The 24,833-nt window shown below is 43.0% G+C and overlaps 1 protein-coding gene across 1 annotated transcript; it reads right to left on the bottom strand.

The window, feature by feature from the left end:
* Positions 1-24,833, bottom strand: LPL (lipoprotein lipase). Its single transcript, XM_054032923.1, has 10 exons — positions 24,595-24,833; positions 15,324-15,499; positions 14,508-14,687; positions 12,029-12,140; positions 8,165-8,398; positions 7,387-7,629; positions 6,147-6,267; positions 5,234-5,416; positions 2,938-3,039; positions 1-2,153 (listed from the first exon to the last, which is right to left on the bottom strand). Exons 1-10 carry the CDS (start codon positions 24,689-24,691, stop codon positions 2,135-2,137), a joined length of 1,467 nt encoding a protein of 488 aa, XP_053888898.1. The 5' UTR covers positions 24,692-24,833; the 3' UTR covers positions 1-2,134.

The following is a 24,833-nucleotide window of genomic DNA, read 5'->3' as shown; positions in this document are numbered from 1 at the left end:
TTAATTTGACAATTTTATTAAGACCTCAGGTTTCCATTCTGTACAAAATTGAGATGCTTTCTTTAGAAAATGCGTATTACACTGCATTATTTCATAAGCATGGTTAAGTAGCTTTTTGAAAGCTATATACAGAATTAATAGCACATAACTGTATAAATGGAGATAGTCTTGATAATCTCAGCAATATATACAAACTACCTTTACACACATAAAAATATATATATTTACAGGTAATAAATAACATTTCAAGCTAAATCATGTGTCCACATGTATAGAAACCTTTCACCATTGAGCATTCGAGTACTGTAGGTGTTTTATTAGATCCTCTATTAAAAGTCCTCACATGTCTTCTTTCCAAAGAGCTCATCTTTCAGGAAAATGCAAGTAAAAGCAATGTCAACCGGAAACATGAATCACTTTGTTTTATCACTTTTAGAGGCCTTGAGTGACATGCTCCAATACCCAAGCAACACTCTCATCCTCTCTCAGCCATTATTCATTGGGTTAAGACATCAAATTTTTAGCACCTTTTGAGTTGTTGGCATTCCAACATATTGCACTGGGTTAGCTCTTTGTTCACCTCATCTGCTAATGGTACGTTGATTGAAAAATAACATACAGACAGGCCTTGTGTTTTGTTCTGGATGACTTAGCATAAATGCCACCTTCACCATATGCTTTGTAATAAATGCAAGGATTACAAAAAACGGATATGTAATCATATTCGAGCTCGTATTTCCCCCCCAATTTTTGATTTATGGTTTAATAAAAGAAGGCTACTGAATTTTTCATGGCATTCGAATAAATATACATTATTTATTATAAAAAAAACCCAACCCTTCAGTTTTACAGTACTTGTGTGTTTGTTTGTGGCACTTTTAATTCAAGTGATCTCTGAGCATTGTGTTTTGTGAACAATACACTCAGGCTCCTTGAATGGCCTAGATCCTGCACCTTACTGAAATTTGTGACATTTCAGACAATCTTGCAGCTCACAGCTTCTACCCCTATGTCATAGGGAAGAAATAAATAGAGAGTAGTCTTTGGAAACAAGAATATCAGCAAAGGGAAGGATGATCATGCAGCCTGTCCATTTTCATGTCTGGAAAATACAGGAGAACACAAGACTAGCACAGCTGTGGCTCGAATGACTGAAACTCAAGTGTCAGAGCAGAATGGCCTGGTTTCCACCTCATTTTGCATTGGTGTCATAAACAGATGATGAAAATAAATTTCCTGCAGTTTCCAGTTTGTTGTGTCTTTCGAAGCCCCTAACTTAGAGCAATGTGAGAGTTTAGATGGCTTTATTTGAAAAAGAGGTTACCCATTAATGTTAAAATATCATCATAGGACAATGAAAATGCTCTTCTCCTATGATTGGAAATTTATTGCAGGATGAACTATTTAACAGAGTAGAGATTAACAGATCACCCTAAGGATAAATCAGTACTCATAGCACTGGAGTTTACCTCAAGTACAATGCATTATTATCCAGAATTTTCTCTTTCCATATTCATTCAGTTCTGGGCATCTTTTGATTACCAGCCTTAGCAAGAGCAGGTGTATGCTTTTCCGAATGCTAAATATATATTTGACCACCTTGAGCAAGGGTCAGCGAAGGGTCTTTAAACTCATTAATTAGCTGAATGGATGTTGCCCAACCACAAAAACAGACATCTGTCCAGTTTTAGAAAAATCTTTAAAAGTAACAAATCAAGTTTAAAAAGCCAAAATACAGGCCCAGAAATGAGACTTTTCAATAAATACTAAGAATTTGCTATACAGTACATTATATCAAGAAACCTTGTTACAAGGTGGTATTTTGAGGCAAAATAACAACTCTGAATTCTTCCCGGTAATCAAGATGTTACACTTTCTGTAGATGTATTTTAAACTACTTGGCTAATATGTTCTTTATAGTTAAGTAACCACTTTGTGTGTTCTGAGACTCCGTACGAAAGAGTCTACTAGAATAACTAGGAATAGCAGACTAAAAGGCCAGCAGTGTTACAGCTGCTAGATATTTCAATACATTCAGTTCTCAACACCCAACATAATGGGGATTATTTTTCCATCCAAAGCAGAAATGTTTCATCCACTTCATTCTTCAGAAAATCCAAGAGCTGCTCTTTCTTTAAGGTCTTGACTGGTCTCTAAAAGAGAAATAGGAGCAGTTTATAACCTACCTTAGCCTTATTTGTAGGATTTTTTTCAAAGTCTAAACAATTGTTTTGTGTGACAATACGTTAGCTGCTCAACTCTTTGATGGTTGTTGGTCACTAATTATGACACACACCTGATTTTTATAGGAGTGCTGCACGCCAGCAGTTCGTATTGCCTTCAATGGGGCTTAGCCCTGGAGCGAGGGTCTAGTGCATCGTTATGGAGAACTGAGACCTAAATAGGCAGGTGCACCCATGAGACCTAAAAATAGCTACTGTATCAAACACTGCCCACCACTGACCGTCTGAAACCTAGCTGTAAAGCCCAAACGAAGATGGACATGTTTTAAAAGAAACCACAAATGGTCCTGAAGACAAAAGTGTGCTTGTTTCCTGCTGAGTTAGAAGGCATCACCTTATACCCTACTTGGCCCATCCTGTGCAAAGCGTGAATGTAAGCCTATTAGGGCTTTACACCCCCTGTGCCCCCCCTTTGCATAGGGGTCTATGACTATACAGGATAGCAGAGAACCAGGACCAAATATTCAGTCACTTAAGTTTTGATAACCTTGGCAAAGTTCAGATGCTTCCCCAAAGCGCACCTAGCACTGACCAGCGTTACCATGGACGTCAAAGTGGCAATCTCATGAGACTGTTTTCTCACAAGACTTTCGGCACTGCCTGGTTTCAGCCAATACTGAGAACATCCTTAAAGTAATGTTCTACATTCATTGATTTGTCTGTGTGGCATCATGTGTTGCAGTAGAGCTCTTACCCTGTATCTGTGTTGTTGGGCTTATCAGCGCATTTCACAAATACCACAGCCTCCTTCCCTTTCTTGAGGTGAGAGATCCCATCGCGAGAGCAGAACACCATCCTGCAGATCAAACATAAGAGTTTTCAAACAGCTGAGCAGGGACAACCGTTTTAGCTCTTAAAATGCAACCAATGCCCAGAAACAATGTGCCTTTGTCAAGGATGGGATCATTTGATTCTTAAATGCATGAGCAATCGGTTAAGAAATGGCTAGAGCTGGGAGAAATTTTTCAGCTGAAAATTTTTTCAGCAAAAAATGTACAGTAGGTTTGGCAACACTGAAACATTTCACCAATTTGTGCCAATTTTGCCAGGTTTTTAGTTTCAACCCTACTCTCCTCTCTATCCCCCCCCCAAAAAAAAAACACTGAAAATTTATTTTGACACTTTCTTAACAAAATGTTTAAATTTTGGTTTGCAACGACTTTCCATTTCAAAATTTCCTTTAAATTTTACTTAATCCAAAAACATTTTAAAAAGTCTACACAAACTATTTTACCAAGACAAAACATTTTTGTCCAAATTAAAAAACTTTAAAAAATGCCAACAAACCAAAAAAATCTATTTACACAGTGCCAAAAATAACATTAAGATATCCTATTTGAAAAATAAAACCAATACTTGTTTTTAAACATTCCGGTAATGTCATTTGTAAAAATTCTGTACAATTTCAAACAGCACAGGCAGTTTCTAGTGAACTTAGGTACAATGAAAAAAGAACAGGAGTACTTGTGGCACCTTAGAGACTTTGGATGCATCCGAAGAAGTGGGCTGTAGCCCACGAAAGCTTATGCTCTAATAAATTTGTTAGTCTCTAAGGTGCCACAAGTACTCCTGTTCTTTTTGCGGATACAGACTAACACGGCTGCTACTCTGAAACCTGTCTTAGGTACAATGAAACTTCGTTGGTAAGAGATTTTAAAAAGACACTGACTTGTTTCAATGCATTGTTATGGACAAATGGCTACTCCACTTAGAGTGAAAACTGCATGCAGCCAAATTGTGTCATTTATTGGCCCAATTCTGCAAAGTGCTGAATGACCTCAACTCCTAAAGGCTCAGTGCCAGATGCTGAGCAATCCGGCTCTTGGGACCTGATTCAGGAAAGCACTTCTATACATGCAGAAACAAATTTGGGAAAGGAGGTAAACTGGACTTTTTGCAGGCCTTCGTCATTAATCAAAGGGTGAAATTCTGTGCAATGTTTTTAAATGGCTGTAAGAACCTTACTTCCCATGCACATTCTGGTCCAGGAGTTTACACACATTAATATTCATGTGACTTTTGCTTTCTCTGAACATTCTTGGTTAAAACCCTTGCTCCCCTGAACCTTTGTGAACGAAGTATGTTGCCAATTTCACCCAAACCCAGCAGCTGCTTTCATTGGCCAAAGCTACTTGTTGATCATTTTTTCCATATTTCTCCAGCTCTCATTACTGTGTATTTTGAAAAACTTACAACTGTACAAAATCCAGAGCTGGATACATTACACGACAAACAACTGGACACATTTAAGTCCCTTTTTCAGTTCAGATTTTCTGCCAACAGACTTCAAGCTTTATGAATGTGGTCACTGTTCAAAATTTGGTTTATGTGAATGTATTTCTGCTTCTGAACTACTCATGAGTGCTGCTTTGGGTATGCGGTATTCATTCACAACAAAGTCACGTGCTGTTGTTGCTGCCCTCCTGATTGAAGGATTCCCAAGCGAATAAAGCGTTTCCAAGATGGCCACACACACACACACACTTCCTGTGGGAATACAAATGTGGAAGGGTGTTCAGGAGTCCCTCCCTTCTTTGTGATGAAAGTGTTATTTACACAAATGCTTAGGAGGCAGGTGAGATGGTCTGCAAATAGCATCAAAGTCGCTGATTCAGCAAGGTTCTTAAGCACATGAATAGTTCCATTGAAGTCCACAGGATTACTCATATCCCTAATGTTAGCCACATACTTAAGTGCATGGCTGAATGGTGCTGAGTGGAATTTATGGGACCAGAATAACGGAGATGCTCTAGCTGCTACAGTGATGTGAAACATCTGTAAACCTAACCTAATTAGCTGCTTGAGCCAGGTTGATGGCTCTTTGCATCACTAGAGCAGCACAAAAAACAACAACCAGCGTGTACCTGTGAATCTGACCCCTGGCTTTTATTCAAACAAATGCTCCTAATCTCTTTCTACCCCCACCAGGTATCTTGAGAGTCCTGACACACTGGCAATTAAATCCAATATTCAATTTTTACTGTAATTACTTTTTCTGAGTTTCTCCTGCCTTCACTCTGACCCTCTGGATGTCAAAAGCGTAGGTGGTCCACCAGTCCGACCAACTGAAAATGGATTCCTTCTCCCACTGCAGTGTCAGCATGAGGAGGTCTCCAATACTGACCTCGGTGTAAACCAGGAAGGAGTAGGTCTTGTTTGTGGAAATTTCAGGTCTGTGGAAAAAAATAAGTTACAATCTGTGAGTAGACCTTTGTGTATTTTCAGAGATGGGCAAGTGTGCGCTGTCTCACTTTGGGCCTGATCCAATGTGCTCTGTAGTCAATGGGCATCTTTCCACTGACTTCAGCTCAGGCCCTTACAACCCACCCTAGCTCCCATCTCTGAGTCAATCTGTTGCTGGTCAGCTCCTACACACCCCCATCTGTGCGGCTTGTGGCAGACCCATGTTGGACAACAAAACTGGGTTAAGTTACATGTAAGTCTTTGCCTTTAACTCAGTGGGAAGAGGACATTAAGGCTCTACAGTGGGGAGGGTGGGGAAGAGCACCACTCTTGCGTAACAGCAAATCCAAGCTAGTGTAGCGTAAGCAGAACTCTCCACTGCTTTCAACAGGGAGCTCTGCTTGAAGACTGATGACACAATAAGGTCTTGAATTTCTTTGGCTTGGAGAATTTTTGATTATGACGAGCCACAAGCCTGACTTGACGTTTCTTTTTCAAATCTCTGATCAAAGTGGCCCTTATGGAGACTATATGCTAAGCCTCAGTACTGCACGGCTGACAGCTGCTATCTGAGCCAGATTTGAACCACAAGAGCTCAAAGCATAAGTCTCTTTAGTTGGGGCTGCAATAGAGTCATACCCTCTGTGGTTCAGGCCTAGCAGGAGACAGCCTGAGCAGTGGGTTGTACTTGTGCTTGTCTGGATTTCTGCTGATACTCACAGTATCAAAGCAATGTTCTTGCTCTCATCGGCAGTGCCATACAAAGAGACCAGGAACGGCTGATTTGTCTTGGTCACATTCTCCTTTCCAAAAAAATGGACCTTGACCTGGTAATGAAAGACTGGGAGGAGGAAGGAAGAGAAAAGGAAAATTCATTGTTAAAAACAGCCTGCAAAGAGAGAGACACACTAGCAAACCTGACAACTTGGCTAAACCCTGGTGTGGATCTACTACCCTTGCTCAAGCTGACTAGTCCTGTGTTATGTGAGTAGTTCCATAGACATCAAGAGGACTTTCTTGTGTTAAGGATTACTTAACAGGAGCAAGGATGGCAGAATCAACTACTTCAGGGTTATTTACCGCTCGGCATTGGAATGGCTATATAAACTGTTCGCTGGGGCTTCAGTACTGGCTTGGTGTCGTTTCACAGGGAAGGTTCATGTGTCTCAGTGCTGGAGCTAACCCTGCACACCCAGACTCAAAGGAGTAGTTCTTTCTCGTGCAAAAAAAGTCCCTATGAAGTTTGTTGTAACTGGTTCAGCGAATCACCACTACACTCTAAACACCCACAAATTCCAGTCCGGCCACTGTTCCAACACTGGCAGCACCAGAGAAACTCGGAGTACTGCTTGTCCTTGGTTTACTTCTGGAGTAGTGAGCTTCTTACTGCTCCTTACTCAGTGCTTGTAGCGCAGCCATACGTGGGTCCTTCATATATTCCTGTCAATGCTGCAAGGCTGACCTAGCTAGTTCCCCCCGTAGCTGAAAGCTTTCCGATTCTTTCCAGCAATTTCCATTTTAGACCAGCCACTGTGGCAATCAGAAAAAAAAAGTGTATGTCTTGCGGTGGCAGGCTTTGGCCCCGGCATTACTAGATAGCGTTGGAGTTTGAAGCCTGCACATCTCAGAATAAGCCACTCACCACGCTTTGGTTTGCTTTTAGTTTTTCCAGCAACAGTAAGAATTGGTTTGGAAAGAAAGCGATGGAAAAATTCAGAGAGTCAGCATGTTCCAAGCAGAGTTACTGACTACACTGGACAACACAGGCCCTTTGGATCCCTTAACATTGTGCTACATTAACTTCCCCACCTGCTTCTCCTTAAGGGAAGAACGGTAAGATCTTCAATAGCTCAGCGTATCCGGATGTCAGTTTGCAAAGAAGCAAGATCATCATTCTCCTCCCACACAAGGCATCGTGAACAAAAATCACTTTTCCCACAATGAAACGGCCGCCACCTACCTTTATAGGGCATCTGAGAGCGAGTCTTCAAATACATTTTGCTGTTTCTCTTGGCTCTCACTTTGCTGACCGTATAGCCCAGATTGTTGCAGCGGTTCTTCCTGCAGCTCAGACACAACCCCTTCTCAAAGGTTTCCTTTGTGTTGCAGCGGTAGGCCAGGCTTGGCTTGTCTTCGTACAAGAGGGAGTCAATGAAGAGGTGGATTGAGCGTTCGTGAGAGCACTTCACCAGTTGATCCGCATCTTTGAAGGAAGAGAATCAGGTTACCCGGTCAGAGTTATCAGTGATCGAGCAGTCTATTTGAGATGAGGGCCTTATGGGGGGATCGTCACAAGTGCCTGTGGAGCACCAGTCCCATTGACTTTCAATACGATTTAGGCTCCTAAGTAGCTAAGGGTCCATCTGGGCTGGAGCTGGAAGAGCAATTAGCAGCTCGGGTAGATGTAGCATGCGAGCTTTGATTAAGCTTGCTCAATAAAAACAGCATCGCTGCAGCGGCACAGGGGGCGGGACAGACGAGTTGCCCCAGTACAGTCCCATCCAGGACCCTCGGTACTTCCTTGGGCCAGCTAGACCATCCCAGCGCCCAGAGAGACATGGCTACACCGCTATTTTTAGCATGCTAGCTCAATCAGCGCTGGCATACGTGTGTCTACCTGAGCTGGAACTCACACTTCCAGCTGCAGTGTAGCCCGGCCCTTAGGTGCTGTTGAAAATTCCTCCCACCCTAAGATCACTTGGACAAGTGTTAGCCTTCTCTTTCCAAACAAGCCTTACCTGCAAGGCCTTTTTCTGCAATCAGACGCAGAGCTTCACCTAGATTACAGCCTGGCTGAAAGCCCCCTCCATTTGGGTAGATGTCAATATGCCCAACGGGCTTCTGTATCCCAATGCTGCGATCCGGAGACCCCCTGGTGTAGGTGTGTAGGACATCCACAAAATCAGCATCATCCGGGGAGAGGCGCGTGGTTGCTTCAGCATATTCAAAGTTAGGTCCAGCTGGATCTAAACCTTCATGGGAGTAAAAAAATCCAAACCAATGGATGAAATTGATGTAATCTGTGTTACAGTCCCCAAGTTTGGGGAGCCTTAGTTTAAAAGTTGTTTTGTTTGCATGGTCAGCTCCTTAAATACATTAATGAAAGCACACATTCATGTATGCTAAAGTATTAAATACAGACATTAAAGCTTCATTATTATTATTATTACACAGAATATGGTGTATATAAAAGATGCGTAAAGAAATAAGGCAGTTTAACTCTTAGGGCAGGTCTTTACTACGGGGGGGGGGGTCGATTTAAGATACGCAAATTCAGCTACGCGAATAGCGTAGCTGAATTCGACGTATCGGAGCTGACTTACCCCGCTGTGAGGACGGCGGCAAAATCGACCTCCGCGACTCCCCCGTCGACGGCACTTACTCCCACCTCCGCTGATGGAGTAAGAGCGTCGATTCGGGGATCGACTGTCGCGTCCCAACGAGACGCGATCATTCGATCCCCAAGAGATCGATTTCTCCCCGCCGATTCAGGCGGGTAGTGTAGACCTAGCCTTACAGGTTTGCAGTATTTATGGCTAGTGAAAAAAAAATGACTTTTCTCAAAATGTTTTCTCATTTTTTCCCACATTTTGAAAAATTTAAGTTTTAAAAATTCAAAATATCAAAAAAATTGAAATATTTCAACCAGCTCACTTGCTGGTACAAAAACAGGTGTGTATGGGGGAAGGGGACCAATAATGAAAAAAAATTATTGTCAGTGTTCCTGATTTTTAAAGAAATTTTAAAATTGCATCAATTTCAAAAGTCAAAAAAGTGACCTGCTCTAACAGTAAATAAAAGCCGCAATTGTGACACTTACACAAACAACATACATCCACTTCCCTTACTGTGCAAATTCCCATAACATAACAGCAAACGTGTCTAAAACAGATGGTTAACCTTGCTAGGACAGTTCTAAGTTTAACTCAGGGGCTCAACACCTGGGACTGAACACCTGGGTTAGCTTCACCTCGGTCTGAGCATCAACACTGCAATACCCTACCCAAGTTACTGTGTCCTCACCGGTATTGTGCTGCATTCACCCAGGGGCGGGGGCCACTAGGGGTTCTGGGGGCATATCTCATGATTCTTTGTGTTGTAGTGAATTGAGCTACTCTACAATTCTCTCCTAGTGACTTGTGAGACGTGTGTTCTGTCTTTCTAGGCATGAGTGGGGGAGGAGGGGAATGGAATTGTGGGAAGGCACTGGAGGACTATCAGCACTCGAGTGAGTTAGCCTGTGTCCTCACTGCAAAGTGGATGGGTTACCAACCCAAGCCCCAGCAGGGCCAACCAACCTGAGTTTAAAGCAACACGAAACTCTGCGGGTGGACAGGAAGGAGGTTAGAGGCAATATCAGAGTAACACCTCTGCAGTGAAGACAGACCCACAGACAAACTGGGGGTTTTCCTGGCTGTATAGGTCAAAGTACCGTGCCTAGCACAGTGGGGCTCAGGCCTGTAAGGCCTATCATCACACAATCAATAATCACTATAGGCCTAGCAACTCAACAATAAAAAGGCATAAAACGTAGGCACAATCGCTATCGCTAAAACTAGGGCTATCGAGCGATTAAAAAAATTAATCATGTGATGAATCGCAGTGTTAAATCATAGAATACATTTATTTAAATATTTTTGGATGTTTTCTACATTTTCAAATATATTGACTTCCATTACAACACAGAATACCAAGTGTGCAGCGGTCAATTTATATTTATTTTTGATTACAAGTATTTGCTCTGTAAAAAACAAAAGAAATAGTATTTTTCAAGTCACCTCATACAAGTACTGTAGTGCAATCTCTTTATCGTGAAAGTTGAACTTACAAATGTAGAATTATATACAAAAAAAACCTGCATTTGAAAATAAAACAATGTAAAATTTTAGACCCTCCAAGTTCACTCAGTCGTACTTCTTGTTCAGCCAATCACACAGACAAACAAAGCAGCAAAGAGTCCTGTGGCACCTTATAGACTAACAGACGTATTGGAGCATGAGATTTCATGGGTATTCATCCGAAGAAGTGGGTATTCACCCACGAAAGCTCATGCTCCAATACGTCTGTTAGTCTATAAGGTGCCACAGGACTCTTTGCTGCTTTTACAGATCCAGACTAACACGGCTACCCCTCTGATACTTGACAGACAAACAAGTTTGTTTACATTTGCAGGAGATAATGCTGCCTGCTTCTTGTTTACAGTGTCACCTGAAAGTGAGAACAGGTGTTCTCATGGCACTGTTGTAGCCGGCGTCGCAAAATATTTACGTGCCAGATGACCTAAAGAGTCATATGTCACTTCATGCTTCAACCACCATTCCAGGGGACATGCCTCCATGCTGATGACAGATTCTGCTTGATAACAATCCCAAGCAGTGCAGACTGATGCATGTTCATTTTCATTATCTGAGTCAGATGCCACCAACAGAAGGTTGATTTTCTTTTTTGGTGGTTTGGGTTCTGTAGCTATCTTTAGAAATCTCACATTGATACCTTCTTTGCATTTTGTCAAATCTGCAGTGAAAGTGTTCTCAAAAGTGTTTGGGGGGGGGGAAGGATACCTCAGTGGTTTGAGCATTGGCCAGCTAAACCCAGGGTTGTGAGTTCAATCCTTGAGGGGGCCACTTGGGGATCTGGGGCAAAATCAGTACTTGGCCCTGCTAATGAAGGCAGGGGGCTGGACTTGATGATCTTTCAAGGTCCCTTCCAGTTCTAGGAGATGGAATATCTCCATTAATTATTATTATAAAAACGAACATATGCTGGTCATCATCTGAGCCTGCTATAACATGAACTATATAGCAGAATGTGAGTAAAACAGAGCAGGAGACTTACAATTCTTCCACAAGGAGTTCAGTCACAAATTTAATTAACAAATTATTTTTTTAACGAGTGTCATCAGCATGGAAGCATGTCCTCTGGAATGGTGGCCAAAGGATAAAGGGGCATACAAATGTTTACCATATCTGGCACATAAATACCTTGCAACGCCGGCTACAAAAGTGCCTTGAAAATGCCTGTTCTCACTTTCTGATGACACTGTAAATAAGAAGAGGGCAGTATTATCTCCTGTAAATGTAAACAAACTTGTTTGTCTGAGCAATTGGCTGAACAAGAAGTAGGACTGAGAGGACTTGTAGGCGTTGAAGTTTTACATTGTTATGTTTTTGAGTGCAGTTATGTAATAAAAAAAAATCTACATTTGTAAATTGCACTTTCACGACAAAGAGATTGCACTACAGTACTTATATGAGGTGAATTGAAAAATACTATTTCTTTTGGTTTTTACAGTGCAAATATTTGTAATCAAAAATAATATACACTGATTTCATTTTCAACACAGAATACAATACATATGAAAATGTAGAAAAACATCCAAAATATTTAATAAATTTCAATTGGTAGACTATTGTTTAACAGTGCGATTAATCACGATTAATTTTTTTTAGTTAATCGCATGAGTTAACTGTGATCTATCAACAGCCCTAGCTAAAAGCAAACCAAATTTCAAGAAGAAGGTAATATTCAAGCCAGGGGAGAAACAGGGTCCCCCATTCTCTCTTTGTGAGCACACAAACTGATAAACAGCAGGGTTTTCTTACCAGTGATCCTGTTAATCTTCTTTTTGGTCAGACTTCCAGCAATCCCAGCAGCATGGGCACCAAGACTATAGCCCAGCAAATGGAGGTTGTCGAGTGGGTAATTGAATTGTTCCTATGGAAGATTTAAAAAAAAAAAGTTTAAATTCCAAGGGTGCAAAACCAAAACAATTAAGACAGAAAAAGTATCTGAAAAATTGCAATTTACTGTAAACCTACCCAGTCCCTGACTGAAGACAATATGGTTTGACGTTTATTTCAGTGGGGACAGGATTAGGTGCCATGTAAAAGATTAAGGGCAGATTTGGGGGGCTAGACAAGATAACCCTGGCGGTCCCCCCTAATCCTGTGGTTCTATAGTTCAAAGGCATAAAGGGCAGATAGACTCCCACTGAAAGCCATTGGGAGTTGGGCACTTCACTCCCATTTGTGCTTTTGAAAATCTTCTCCTAAAGAAAATTCATGTCAAGCAAGGCTGACCACATATATGCTGCTCTCATCACTTCCCAGCTCAGAGAGGGGTGAGTGTGCACATATCCCATAACTGATTTTCATATGAATCACAGCACTACCCTGCTACCATAACAGCATTGTTCCCTATGCTATATTTTCTGGTGCTTTGTCCAGTCTAGTTTAACCTCTCACAGGTGAGGGGTTTCCACTTGGCACTTGGGAGGCTATTCCACAGTTTAAGAGATTTCACCACTAAGAAATGTCTCCTGCTATTTATCCTAGATCTTCCTTTTCTTAGCCTTGTCCCCTAGTAGCACCCTACAATAAACCCTCCCCCCTCCTTCTGCCATTCCGATATTGGTAGACTATTGTTATAAATACAAGAACAATGGATTGCCGAGTCTAAAGTTCTGAATGGGGTTTAAAAAAGGTGTAGGGGGGATTTTCAAAAGCACTCAGCATTGGCCACGACATCAATGGGAGGAGAGCAGGTCAGCTTTTGAGCATTAAGTGCTTCTGAAACTCCTCCCCCAAGGAGTGGAATTAGCCTACGGGGTAGCGGGGTTCTGAACCTGACCTGTTAACTCGTGGGAAGACTCCAAACGGCCTTTTTACTAGGGTTTTATCTTGTGTTAGTGAACGTGAGTTAAGGACACCCCTTTTCCCCAGTGAAGCCACAGCCTTAGACATTTAGATAGATAATGAGAACGTCCAAAGTTGCAAGGAGGATTAAGACATTTTATGTATATAAACACTTATGCTTTGGGACATAAGCTCATCACTGACAGATGGGACTTAGGAAGAGATTTTCCTAAGGGCATGTTACTTCTTAATTATCCAACTATGGGGTTTCTTGCAACTTCTCCCGAGACACGTGGTATTGGCCTCCATCAAACAAGATGCTGGGCAGTAGCTCAGTATTGCTCAGGGAATCAATATGCCCCATTCAGAGCCGTCCCTTGGGTAGGGCAAATTGGGGCGGCTGACCTGGGTTTTGGCAGGCCCCATGCTTTGGCAGGCCCCACGCTTCGATAAAAATCAGGACTGTTCCGATATCTAGCCCTTTGTCCCGCGTTCCGACCAATGTACGATCGGTCCCGATATTTGTCCTGATATTCAGGCGAGGAAGCGGGCAGTGAGGGGAGGCGGGAGGGCAAGCGGGATGAGGAGGTGAACGGGGAGGTGAGCAGGCAGGAGAGGGTGAGGAGGCGGGCGGCGAGGGGAGGCGGGAGGGCAAGCGGGATGAGGAGGTGAAGGGGGAGGTGAGCAGGCGGGAGAGGGTGAGGAGGCGGGCGGCGAGGGGAGGCGGGAGGGCAAGCGGGATGAGGAGGCGAACGGGGAGGCGAGCAGGAGGGAGGGGGTGAGGAGGCGGGCAGACGGCGAGGAAGAGAGTGGCAGACGGTGGGGCATGCCGGATGGATGCTGAGGAGACTAGTGGGGAGGCTGACTTGTCCTGGGTCCCGCACCCCCCGAGGGACGGCATTCTCCTTCTTGCCCCAGTCGCACTTTGTGGACTTCATTGTGTATTGGAGTTGCTCAGCAACTATGAAATCAGTCCTAAGTATAGATTTAGGCACCTGCCTTTAGACCATTGGTCTGCTCCAATGTCAGTTCCTCTTACCATGTGCCCTGCCTTCATTGTCTTCTAGGAAAGCTATACTTCAATTCTTTTAACTTTTCCTGATAATTCAACCCCTCCATCCCTTTCCATTCCTCTCTGAATTCCCTCTGGTTCATCAGAATCTTTCTCCTATTGAAACGACTACAAATGAACACACACTCTTACAGTTGTGATCTCTCCAAAGCAGTTCAGATGTGTGTGCGCGTGCCACATAGAACATGTACCTAGTTTTGCCTCTAGTATTAAATCTTTGGCTAGAAAAATCACACCCCCTTTCTGAATGGCCTGAAATTCCTCTTGAAAGAAATCCAGAATGGAGATAGAACAAACTAAACTGTCCCGTTAAACTAGTCTAACTCCTAGCACCTCCACAATCCATGTGATCTAGCCCTCTGTACAAGTGCTTACCGCCATCCAGTCAATAAATACAGCTACATCCTTTCCCACCAGTTTAGTGTAGGCAGCAGATACTGGATAATGCTGCTGGGCACGACTTAGCCAATCTACAACGACGACATTAGAGTCGGGTTCTCTCTTATACAGCGCATCCACCAGCTTTGGGACCCAGCTCTCGTACATTCCAGTTACCTGAAAAGAGAGTTCACATTATTATTGGTATCGCAGTAGCACCTAGAAGCCTCAGCTGAGATTGGCGCCTCACTGGGTTAGATGCTGCACAGACACATAGTGAGAGAGAGTCGCCGCCCCCAAATGCTGAAGGAGACGTACAATGGGGAAAGTAAAACCTTTTTTTTACTGTAAACATACTTTTGTCATGGACTAAAGCAGGGGTAGGCAACCTATGGCACGGGTGCCGAAGGCGGCACGCGAGCTGATTTTCAGTGGCACTCACACTGCCCGGGTCCTGGTCACCGGTCCGGGGGGCTCTGCATTTTAATTTAATTTTAAATGAAGCTTCTTAAACGTTTTAAAAACCTTATTTACTTTACATACAATAAGAGTTTAGTTATATATTATAGACTTCTAGAAAGAGACCTTCTAAAAACGTTAATGTATGACAGGCACGTGAAACCTTAAATCAGAGTGAATAAATGAAGACTCGGCACACCGCTTCTGAAAGGTTGCCGACCCCTGGACTAAAGTTTCAGTAATGCAAGTAACTCACTACAGGGCCTGACACTGCAATTGCTCTGTGTGTGTGGAGCTCCCACTGACATCAGTAGGAGTTTTGACTGCAGCTGAGCTCCAGAAGTTTCCTCTTACCGTCCATCCATGGATCACCACAAAGGTTTTACTGGTATGGTTGAAGTTGCATCGTGCCACAGTGTCTTCTTGACCCGGGACCAAGTAGCAGATGTCATCATCAGGTTCGTCAGCTGTCCTTAAAGAAAATTTGCTCTCGATCCCCTCAAAGTCTCTCTTTGTTTCTATGGTGCTTCCTATAGTAGAGACAGCATATTGGAAACAGGGATTAAAACAGGTTTAGGAAGATGCATAATAAAAACAAACAAACATTTTGATCGTCACAGATCTAAAGCTGTCAGAAGACAAGGTAAAAATCAATTTCACCCTATTCTAAGGCCCATTTCCCTGCCAGAACAAGGACAGTAGAAACTGGCCAATTATAAGAGTATGTGTTTATTTTAGGCTTTTATTTGAATCCGGTAACGGAAAAGATATAAAACTGGTGGATCTGAAAAGCAATTAGCCCTTCATTGTGGAGAAATGCCCCAGGGTTTCAAATTGTGGGGTGCGGGAAGAGGGAGAAATCACTGAGTTCCTAATAAGCTTCATAGTATTGATGATGTGTCTTCCCCATAATTTCAGCTTTAATGAAAATCACTTAAGCAATAACAAACTGATTATTCAGTAATTAATTAGTAGCAGCAAACTCATCCATGCTTTTATTCAATGTGGGCGTCTGGGTTTGTTCTGACTAAAAAAGTGGGAAGGTCAAAAGGCAGCCTTGGGGATTAGAACTGAGCTAACAAAACAACAGCCCACGTTTCAAAGGCAATATTATGTCAGACAATCTGATAACCAACTTTCTAAGAAAAGCTGCTTTCTATCCATCCTAGGGAAGGAGAAAGGGCATATTAGTAAGGACACAGCATGTGGTATGCTATGCCTGCAATGAGCTGTTCTTTCTTGGAGAAATTTCTCTGCTTTCAGAATAAAAATATGAATTGCTTTTCCATTTTTATGACAAGAGGAAGGAGGAAAGTGAGTGCTATTTGGATTTCAACTCAATGCAGTATAAAAACCATACACTTTTATAATAGTATTTCCTCTGTTGTTTGGAATACTCTCCTAAAAACTGGAAACCAATATTTCTGCCCCTTTTTAGGCCCTGATGTATCCAGGCCATCCTTATTCTCAGCAAAGCACTTCAGCTTGTGATTAACTACAGGCTTTGCTGAACAAAGATGTATCTAGACACGTGCATAAATGCTTTACTGAACTGCGGCCTTAGTTGGCAGATTTCCTTTTAGCAAATATTGATTTCTCCTCTTCTCAACCCAGCAAAAGCTCAGTTCTGTTTACTGGTTTGTTTATTGGCACCATTTGCAGCACGATTTCACAGAGTTCTGGGAATATAATCATTAAATGCTCAGACCCAGAGCAGGGAACACAAAGATACAAAGTATGGCATTTTGCAACACACACACAAATAATGGCCATTTTTGCTTGATTTTTTTCCATGACGGAAAGTTGATTTTCTGGAAGAAAGATGTTAAGAATATGAGAATTTTTCCTGCCAAGTATCTATATTTTTCAGTATTTTCATTACGTAAATTTCATGTATTACAGATGTAATTCCATGTATTATATATGCTTTATTGATTTAAAACCCAACCTTTTGTGTTCAGTTAAATTGCCTTATTCAGCAAGGTAATTAAGCAAGTGCCTAACTTTAAGCACTTGAGTAGATGCACTGAAGTTAATGGGATTCCTCATGTGCTTAAAGTTATACCCATGCTTAAATTACCTTCTTAAATTGAGGCCTAAACTGTTAGTATTTGCATGTGCCCTGAAGTCCTGCAAACAAAACATTACTGTTACTGTGGGTGTTAGCATCCAGCATCACAAATAACCAGTGATACAGCAATATTAGCTCTACGGGCAAAAGCACTTTCATGCCAGCAGAACTGTCTACATTAGGGCACTTGACATTTGTATACTAGCAATAAATAAAGAAATAAAAGTCACACCCCCTAAATGACATTGCAATACCAGTAAAAGTTTCTAGTGTAGACCTGGCTTTATCTAGTCCTCATACATTGCCCGCTTTGGGGATTTTTTTTTTTTTTTTTTTTTTTTTGCATCTACAGCCCATTCAGAACTTCTCGCTCTCACCACAAATGTTAATTATCTCTTCAGTCCATTACCCTCTTTCTGAAAAACGGCCTTAGAGTAACTAGGATCATTTTTCTTCAACCCAGAAAGAGAACGCCCTGAAGGCTGAATAGTTCTTAGTTAAACATCAAACTGTTTAACTTTCCACTCAGTGATGACTCAATAAAGTCTTAAAAAGGAATAAAAGCAGCTTTCAACTATGAAATGCACAGAACCTCACAAAGACTTTGCATGTGTAAGTTCCTGTTTCATACAGGAAGGCAAAGAAGAATACTCCACCTGCATTCCCTTTATACTATTTTCTTTGTATTTAGGTACTACATGGCAATTCCCCACTGCATTAAGACTATTTGATAATCATCCAAAATATAGACTAAACTGGCATCTGCTTAATAGTGTGTCCATTCCAATACATAGACTATTATTTCTGAGTAGCTGAGAGTATACCCTCTAAAAGAAAGATATTACCTCATCCACTTTCTCTCTAATATCCTGGGGCTGACAGAGCTACCACACTGCATGGAATAGACCCCTCTAGTTTGTAATACATTTAACTCCCAGGAATGCTCTTACGTTGACATGTATGTGATTATTAACGAGAAGAGCTTGCATTTCTATAGCACCTTTCATCGGAGGAGCTCGAAGTGCTTTACCAATATTCATTAATTCAGCCTCATAAAACACCTTTATATATAGGGACCATTTCATCCACCACTGAAATGCAGTCACGTCTGCGACCACATCAACCATGAAACCATGCAAAGCCAAGTGCCATGGGTTAGAGGAGGTGAAGGTGGTTACTGTGTCCAGCTGAAATTGCAGGGGAGATCTAGGAAGTCAAAATGAATAGCGATTCATCTAGACTGCCAGGATTAGCAACCCTGTACTTACAATAAGGGCCATGGACTCTTCAGTGGCCACAAATGGTCAGGGACTCAGCTGAACGGCAGCATCTCCAGCAGCAAAGTACACCAGGTAGTTACTTACTCAGAGTACATTATGTATGTGCAAGTCACCAATAATTACTTCCTGCTGTTCTGAGGTGTTCACTGGAGTCTTCCTCAAGTACTGTCCTGACCTCCCTTTGTTTGGCATGCAAAATCTGATTCGATCGCAGCATAAGATAATTTGGCTGCATCTCACATCTTAAAACTAGAATTCATTACAATTCTTTCCCCCTTCTGACCATTTAGAATCTGCAATTTCAGTGTGCATACGTGTGTGTGTACACACATGCATTCATATACATCACACACACACACACACACACACTGAATATAGGCTGCAAAGGACCTCAAGAGGTCATCTAGTCCCTCGCCACATACTGAAACAGGACCACGTATATCTAGACCATCCCTGACAGGTGTTTGTCTAACCCAGGGGTTCTCAAACTGGGGGTCATGAGGTTATTAAAGGGGGAGGGGTCACGAGCTGTCAGCCTCCACCCCAAACCCCGCTTTGCCTCCAGCATTTATAATTGTGTTAAATATATAAACATGTTTTTATTTTATAAGGGGGGGGTTCACATTCAGAGGCTTGCTGTGTGAAATGGGTCATCAGGACAAAAGTTTGAGAACCACTGCTCTAAGCTATCCTTAAAAACCTCCGATGAAGGAGATTCTCCAACCTTCCTTGGTGACCTATTCCAGTGCTTGACTATCCTTATAGTTAGGAAAATCTTTTCTAATATCTAACCTAAATCTCCCTTGCTGAAGAGTGCTTACATACATTGGATTACATACTGCTTTAAAATAACAAAGAGGGACTGTGGGCTAAAAGTAGGCCCAGCTAAGACACATTATTAAACAGTCATGTACAGCCACTCAGAAAACTAAAATTTGCCAGTTCAATTTGTGCCCCTGTTCAAAGGATAAAAGCAATGTCTTGTCGTACCAGCACAAATTAGTTTGAATAATAATAATAGCTTTTCTTGAAGGCATAATGATGTAGGGGCCATAAAGAGAAGAAAATCTCATCACACAACTTTAGTTTAATATTTGTAAACTAGCTGCAAGGGAATTCTGATGCAGGGTTTTAACCACTGAGTTCTTACACAGAGCCAAAGAAATGTAGGGTTGTCTATACACAAACTCACATCAGTTTAACTAACAGTGAGTTTTAAAAACAATTTAGTGAAACTAATGCATCGCCCCTCCAATCTTTTATTGGTTTAAAATGGCTTATATTAATGTAGCTGAATTTCGCACAGAATGGACGTAAGCTAAAATTGATAGAAGTCAGGTTTCAGTCAAATGAAGAGTATCCACATAGAGGTTTTCAACCAATTTTAGGTAAGATGGTGCAACTTTGTGTTTAGACAAGGCCTTATAGGGAATGGTGACTTAAGTGCTCTTTAAAAGCAAAATTATTCCTTTTTAAAAATTAATATTTGCTATGGTCCTGGTTCAGCAAGGTATGAAAGCATGTATGTTGCTTTAAGCATATGAATAATATCATTGTAGTCAGTGTTGCAGTACCTTTCAGATGCATATTTTTAAATACAAAGTATAATTTTCTGGCCTTTGTTATCTGTGTAGGGATGATGCACTATAAAGAAACTCAATTTTCTTGCCATAAAATTCACTCTGGGCTTTTTATTGTACACATTTTAACCATAATATTTGTCCGGGAGCCAGTCAAAATAACATAATCTACAATGTTTTGTTTCTTATTTTATTTTTGTAATTGAGGAAGCAGAAGTGTTGTGAATAACAAGATAAGTACAGTCTCTGCACAGAAAGAGCTTGCTTTTCTGATACTGCCCTAGCAATGTTGCCCATTCTCGCGATTTTAGCCCAAGTCTCACAATATTTGGTGTTTTTCTTAAAGCCCTGGTGCTGGAATCAGGAGGCTACAAGAGAATCTTAACTTTCCTTTTGTTAAAAAGGATACTTTTCTAGCCCTCTTGGTTGCTAGAAGTCCCCAAAAGTCCCATTGACTTCTATAGACATTGAAATGACTCAAGTGGAAGGATAGTACCAATAAGAGGAGAATCAAGCATTATGGACCCGATCCTGATCCCACTGAAGTCAATGGCAAAATTACCATTGACTTCAATGGCAGCAAGACTGTGCCCTTCATTGAATTGATCCTATTGTCGGGTGGGTTGAGAACTGAATTTTGAGCAAGTTGAACTACCCCATCTAGGTGTAGGATATAAATAAGATCTAAATAATTATTCACTATGGATCAATGGATTTGAATTGTGGCTTAAGGAAGGAATCTTGGATAAACAAGAATTTCATAATTTGTCATGTTACGAACACAGATGTGGAAATTCAAATTGTTAGATACATAAAAACATCATGGGTTAGATCTTTGGCTGGCACAGCTCCATTGACATCAACACACACATGCTCAAATATTTACACAAACACCAGTGAGAGTTCTGTTGAGATAACTAGTCCTACAGCTGATTAAGCGCAATAGAACATCACGTATCAGTCATCTTGAATACCCACCAAGCTTCTTATATTAGCCCATCTTTACTAACAAAGTAAAGATTTGTAACTTAGACAAGTGAAATGCTTTTGCAAGGACTAAATTACAGAAATAATCATGCTTGATTTGATCTGAGTAGTTTAAACAATACAATAAAATCACACTGTTTGTTACAACTCCACAAAACAACCCATAAAGCAGGCTATTGTTTAACTACACTGTTCAAGAGCTTCAACTTAGTTTATTTATCCCACACGTGAGGAAAGAACTCCATGGCCTTAATCCTGCAATAAATATTATGTGGGCTAACTACTGCACTTGCACAGAGCTCCATAGGACTCAGCAGGACTCCATGTGGGCACAAATGTCTGAACACATGCTGGCTTAGAGCCTGTCATTCCCTGTGGAATGACTGCGTCCCTCAAGTGCATTTGGTATGCTTGTAAAATGATACACTGGGAGTACTTTCCCATCCTTTAGACACACTGGAGCATCTCTCCTACATTTTAGGACCATCCACAAAGTTCAGTGGTCCTAGCATTCTAAAACACTGTAAAGAATCACTCTTTCAAACAGTGTTAAGATGATAAAGTGCAGCTGTGGGCAGACGTCTACAATAATAAATACAACGGCCCTTTTTATAATGATGCCCAAGGGAGTATACGTACAGGTCAGTTTCCCAACTACGAGCTTTTCTCGTACATAATAAATCTAACAGGATCCTATGACTGCACTATGCAGTTAGTTCTCCAATATGCCCTCTCAGAAGTGCCAAAGATTCTGTTGGAAAGTTCATACAGCAGCATTTATAAGTAATATTAAAAGCTGGGGGCCAAATTTTTTAATCATTTACATTAATGTAAACTGGTGTAACTCCTTTGATTTAGATGGAATTACTCCAGATTTACACTGGTTAAACGGAGATCAGAATTTAGCTCTGTAAATATAATCTTCCTTTGAACATCTCTGTGTACTGTTTCTTAAGGATTCAGACGTTATATTTCCTGCGGCCCAGATCCTGTGTTCCCCTGCTCCTAAAACACCCATTGACTTCAGTGAGAGTTTAAAGGAATGCTACATCAGGCTCTTGGCATGGCTAGATCTGAGATGTTCTCACAAGTGGTTCCCACATCATGTACTATTAGGGAGAACTAACATATTAAACAGAAAGGCTTCAAAGCAAGGAAGTAGCTATAGGAATGAAAACGATGTTTACAAATTTGCTCTGGGAGGGAAGAGAATTCTCATTTTACGCCACTAAACCATTATTGTGATGGGTGCCCTAGAATTACCATCAATAGAATAAGATTAGCTTCAAGGTGAGAATATATTCCTTTTCACCGTGGCCTAGGGTGACTATACGTCATGTTTCGGCCAGGACAGTCCCTTTTTTAAGCCCTGTCCCAGCCGTTCCGACTTTTTTGGCAAAAGTGGACATTTGTTCCGTTTGCTCTTGCCAAGTTGATTGGCGGGCAGGAGATGTGTGGGAGGGCTCAGGCCAGCGATTCCCTTTTGGAAATATAGTCACCTAACTGGTGACCCTAACACTCCATCCATTTTCTTCTTAATGTTTCCCTATGAAATGTCAACAATGAGAAAAATGTAGCCCCAGATCCTCAAAGGCAGTTAGGCATCTAAGTACTGCTGAGGCTCTAGGCCATAGTTAGTTACTATCTTAGTTTCACTTGATGGTTTGCAACAGATATGTCCAAACTTTTTTCTAACTGCTTAGATTTTTAAAATGGATTAGTCTCTCTCCCACCTTTGATGAAAAGTCGGTTGAAAGTTTCTTTGTTGAAAGTGTATTAGTTTTGTGGATTAGCAAAGTGAAAATTAGTGAAATTCTACTATTCTCTAGATCAGGGGTAGGCAACCTATGGCACGCGTGCCGAAGGCGGCACACGAGCTGATTTTCAGTGGCACTCACACTGCCCGGGTCCTGGCCACCGGTCCGGGGGGCTCTGCATTTTAATTTAATTTTGAATGAAGCTTCTTAAGCATTTTAAAAACCTTATTTACTTTACATACAACAATAGTTTAGTTATATATTATAGACTTATAGAAAGAGACTTCTAAAAACGTTAACATGTATGACTGGCACGCGGAACCTTAAATCAGAGTGACTAAATGAAGACTCGGCCCAGCACGTCTGAAAGGTTGCCGATCCCTGCTCTAGATGATATATTCTTCCTTTCCATGTTCTCTGTGTGCTATATATGTATATCCTCTGTGTGATTATAATATTCCTCTTCAAGCTTTACTCTAATTGCTTCATCTTCTTTAAAGGCATTAGTTACAACACCAATGCATTATTACTACATGTTGCAACTAGTTTTTGTTTTTAAGCCATGCTCGAGATGTTCCAGCTGTGTCTGTTGTGCAACTGGACGGGCCACTTGACCCTCTTAATAAATACTACACACTAGGGCCCCGCTCTTGTGAGGTCACGTTGAGCACCAGTAGTCTGACAGCCAGTATCACTAACGGGCAATCAGATGAAGAACCCAGTCCCCTGGCAGCATCTCGGTGCAGCCAGTACCCGCATTTCAATGACGGAGAAGACCCTGGGGCCAGGAACCAGGTGCCTGCCGAGGGGCCGGATTCTCCTCTCCCTGGGGCAGAGCAGGAGGGCCTGCAGCGGCTCAGGGCAGTGACAGCGGCCGGGGACTGCAGCAGTTTGGCGCTGCTGGCCTGGCTCGCCCGCGCGGCTCCGGCACCCGGGCCAAGGGCCCGCGCGCCCGGCCAAGCCACGCCCGGGGCGAAGCCCGGCCGCAGGGACTTCCCCGCGCGCCGCCCCGCGCCAGGGTGACCTTGGCCCGCGTGCCGGGCATTCCAGCGCCCGCGCCGCGCGGCCCCATCCGGGCCTCCCGCCCCGCGCCGCCCCGCACACTCCCCCGGCGCGCCCCTCGCCGGCCGGCCGGCCTCCCAGCCCGCCCCTTCTGCTCCCTCCCGTGCGTGGCCCAGCCTGCCCTACAACCGCTCCAGTGCATGCCCCACACCCCTCCTCCAAACAGCCTCCTGCCTGCCCCACAGCCGCCTCCTGGCTGCCCCAGACTCCCCTGTGCATGCCCCACAGCCTGCCCCACAGCCACCTCCTGCCTGCCCCACAGCCTCCTCCTGCCTGCCCCACAGCCGCCCCTGTGCATGCCCGACAGCCGCCTCCTGCCTGCCCCACAGCCGCCCCTGTGCATGCCCCACAGCCTCCTCCTGCCTGCCCCACAGCCTCCTCCTGCCTGCCCCACAGCCTCCCCTGTGCATGCCCCACAGCCTCCCCCACAGCTGCCTCCTGCCTGCCCCACAGCCTCCCCTCTGCATACCCCACAGCCTCCCCTGTGCATACCCCAACCACCCCCTCCTGTCCACCTCACATCCTCCCCTGTACATGCCCCAGTGCTTCTTTCCTTCCTGTGCATGCACCCAACATCCCCCTGCATCTCACTAGTGATATCCCTGGGCACCACCATGCAAGCCCCCAACACCTCCTCTCTTTCTGACATGCACATCCCCAACAGCCACCTGTACATGCCCCCTGCACCTCAATCTTGTCTCCCCTGTGCATGCTCTGATACCCACCTGTGCATGTCCCCAGCAGCCCCCCTTTCCTCTCTGCACATCCCCAGCACCCCCCCCCCTCCCTTTAGTATAAAGTCACAAACAGAAGTTCAGTTGATGTTTGCAAAAGTGATATTGTCTTGCAGCTTCCAGTGTTTCTCCCACGCCAAGGACTCAGACTTACTTGGGACAGTGGCTTGTGTCGTGGCAGTAGCTGTGCAGAGAGCAGCGAGGTAGTGGATCCACAGGCCCAGGGCTGCCAGCAGTGTTCCCCTTGCCATCACTGGAGATGTCTCCCTTTTCCAGTGTCCAGAGGAGATCAAGTGAGTGCAGTTTGTGCAGCCTGCACCTCAGTGCAAAGTTTCCCTAAAGTTAAGGACAAAAAGTGCCAGCAGGTCTCCTGGAGTAGGAGAAACCCTTTTC

Source organism: Malaclemys terrapin, chromosome 6 (assembly GCF_027887155.1).
Source record: "Malaclemys terrapin pileata isolate rMalTer1 chromosome 6, rMalTer1.hap1, whole genome shotgun sequence".
Taxonomy (NCBI): Eukaryota; Metazoa; Chordata; order Testudines; family Emydidae; genus Malaclemys; species Malaclemys terrapin.
This window is presented reverse-complemented; position numbering and strand designations above follow the sequence as displayed.

Coding starts and splice junctions, on each gene's coding strand:
- LPL (XM_054032923.1), bottom strand. CDS start 24,691: ATGGCAAGGGGAACACTGCTGGCAGCCCTGGGCCTGTGGATCCACTAC. Junction 12,141..14,507: donor TATTTATTGACTGGATGGCG/GTAAGCACTTGT, acceptor AATCTTCCATAG/GAACAATTCAATTACCCACT. Junction 5,417..6,146: donor AAGAACATTGCTTTGATACT/GTGAGTATCAGC, acceptor TTTTTTCCACAG/ACCTGAAATTTCCACAAACA.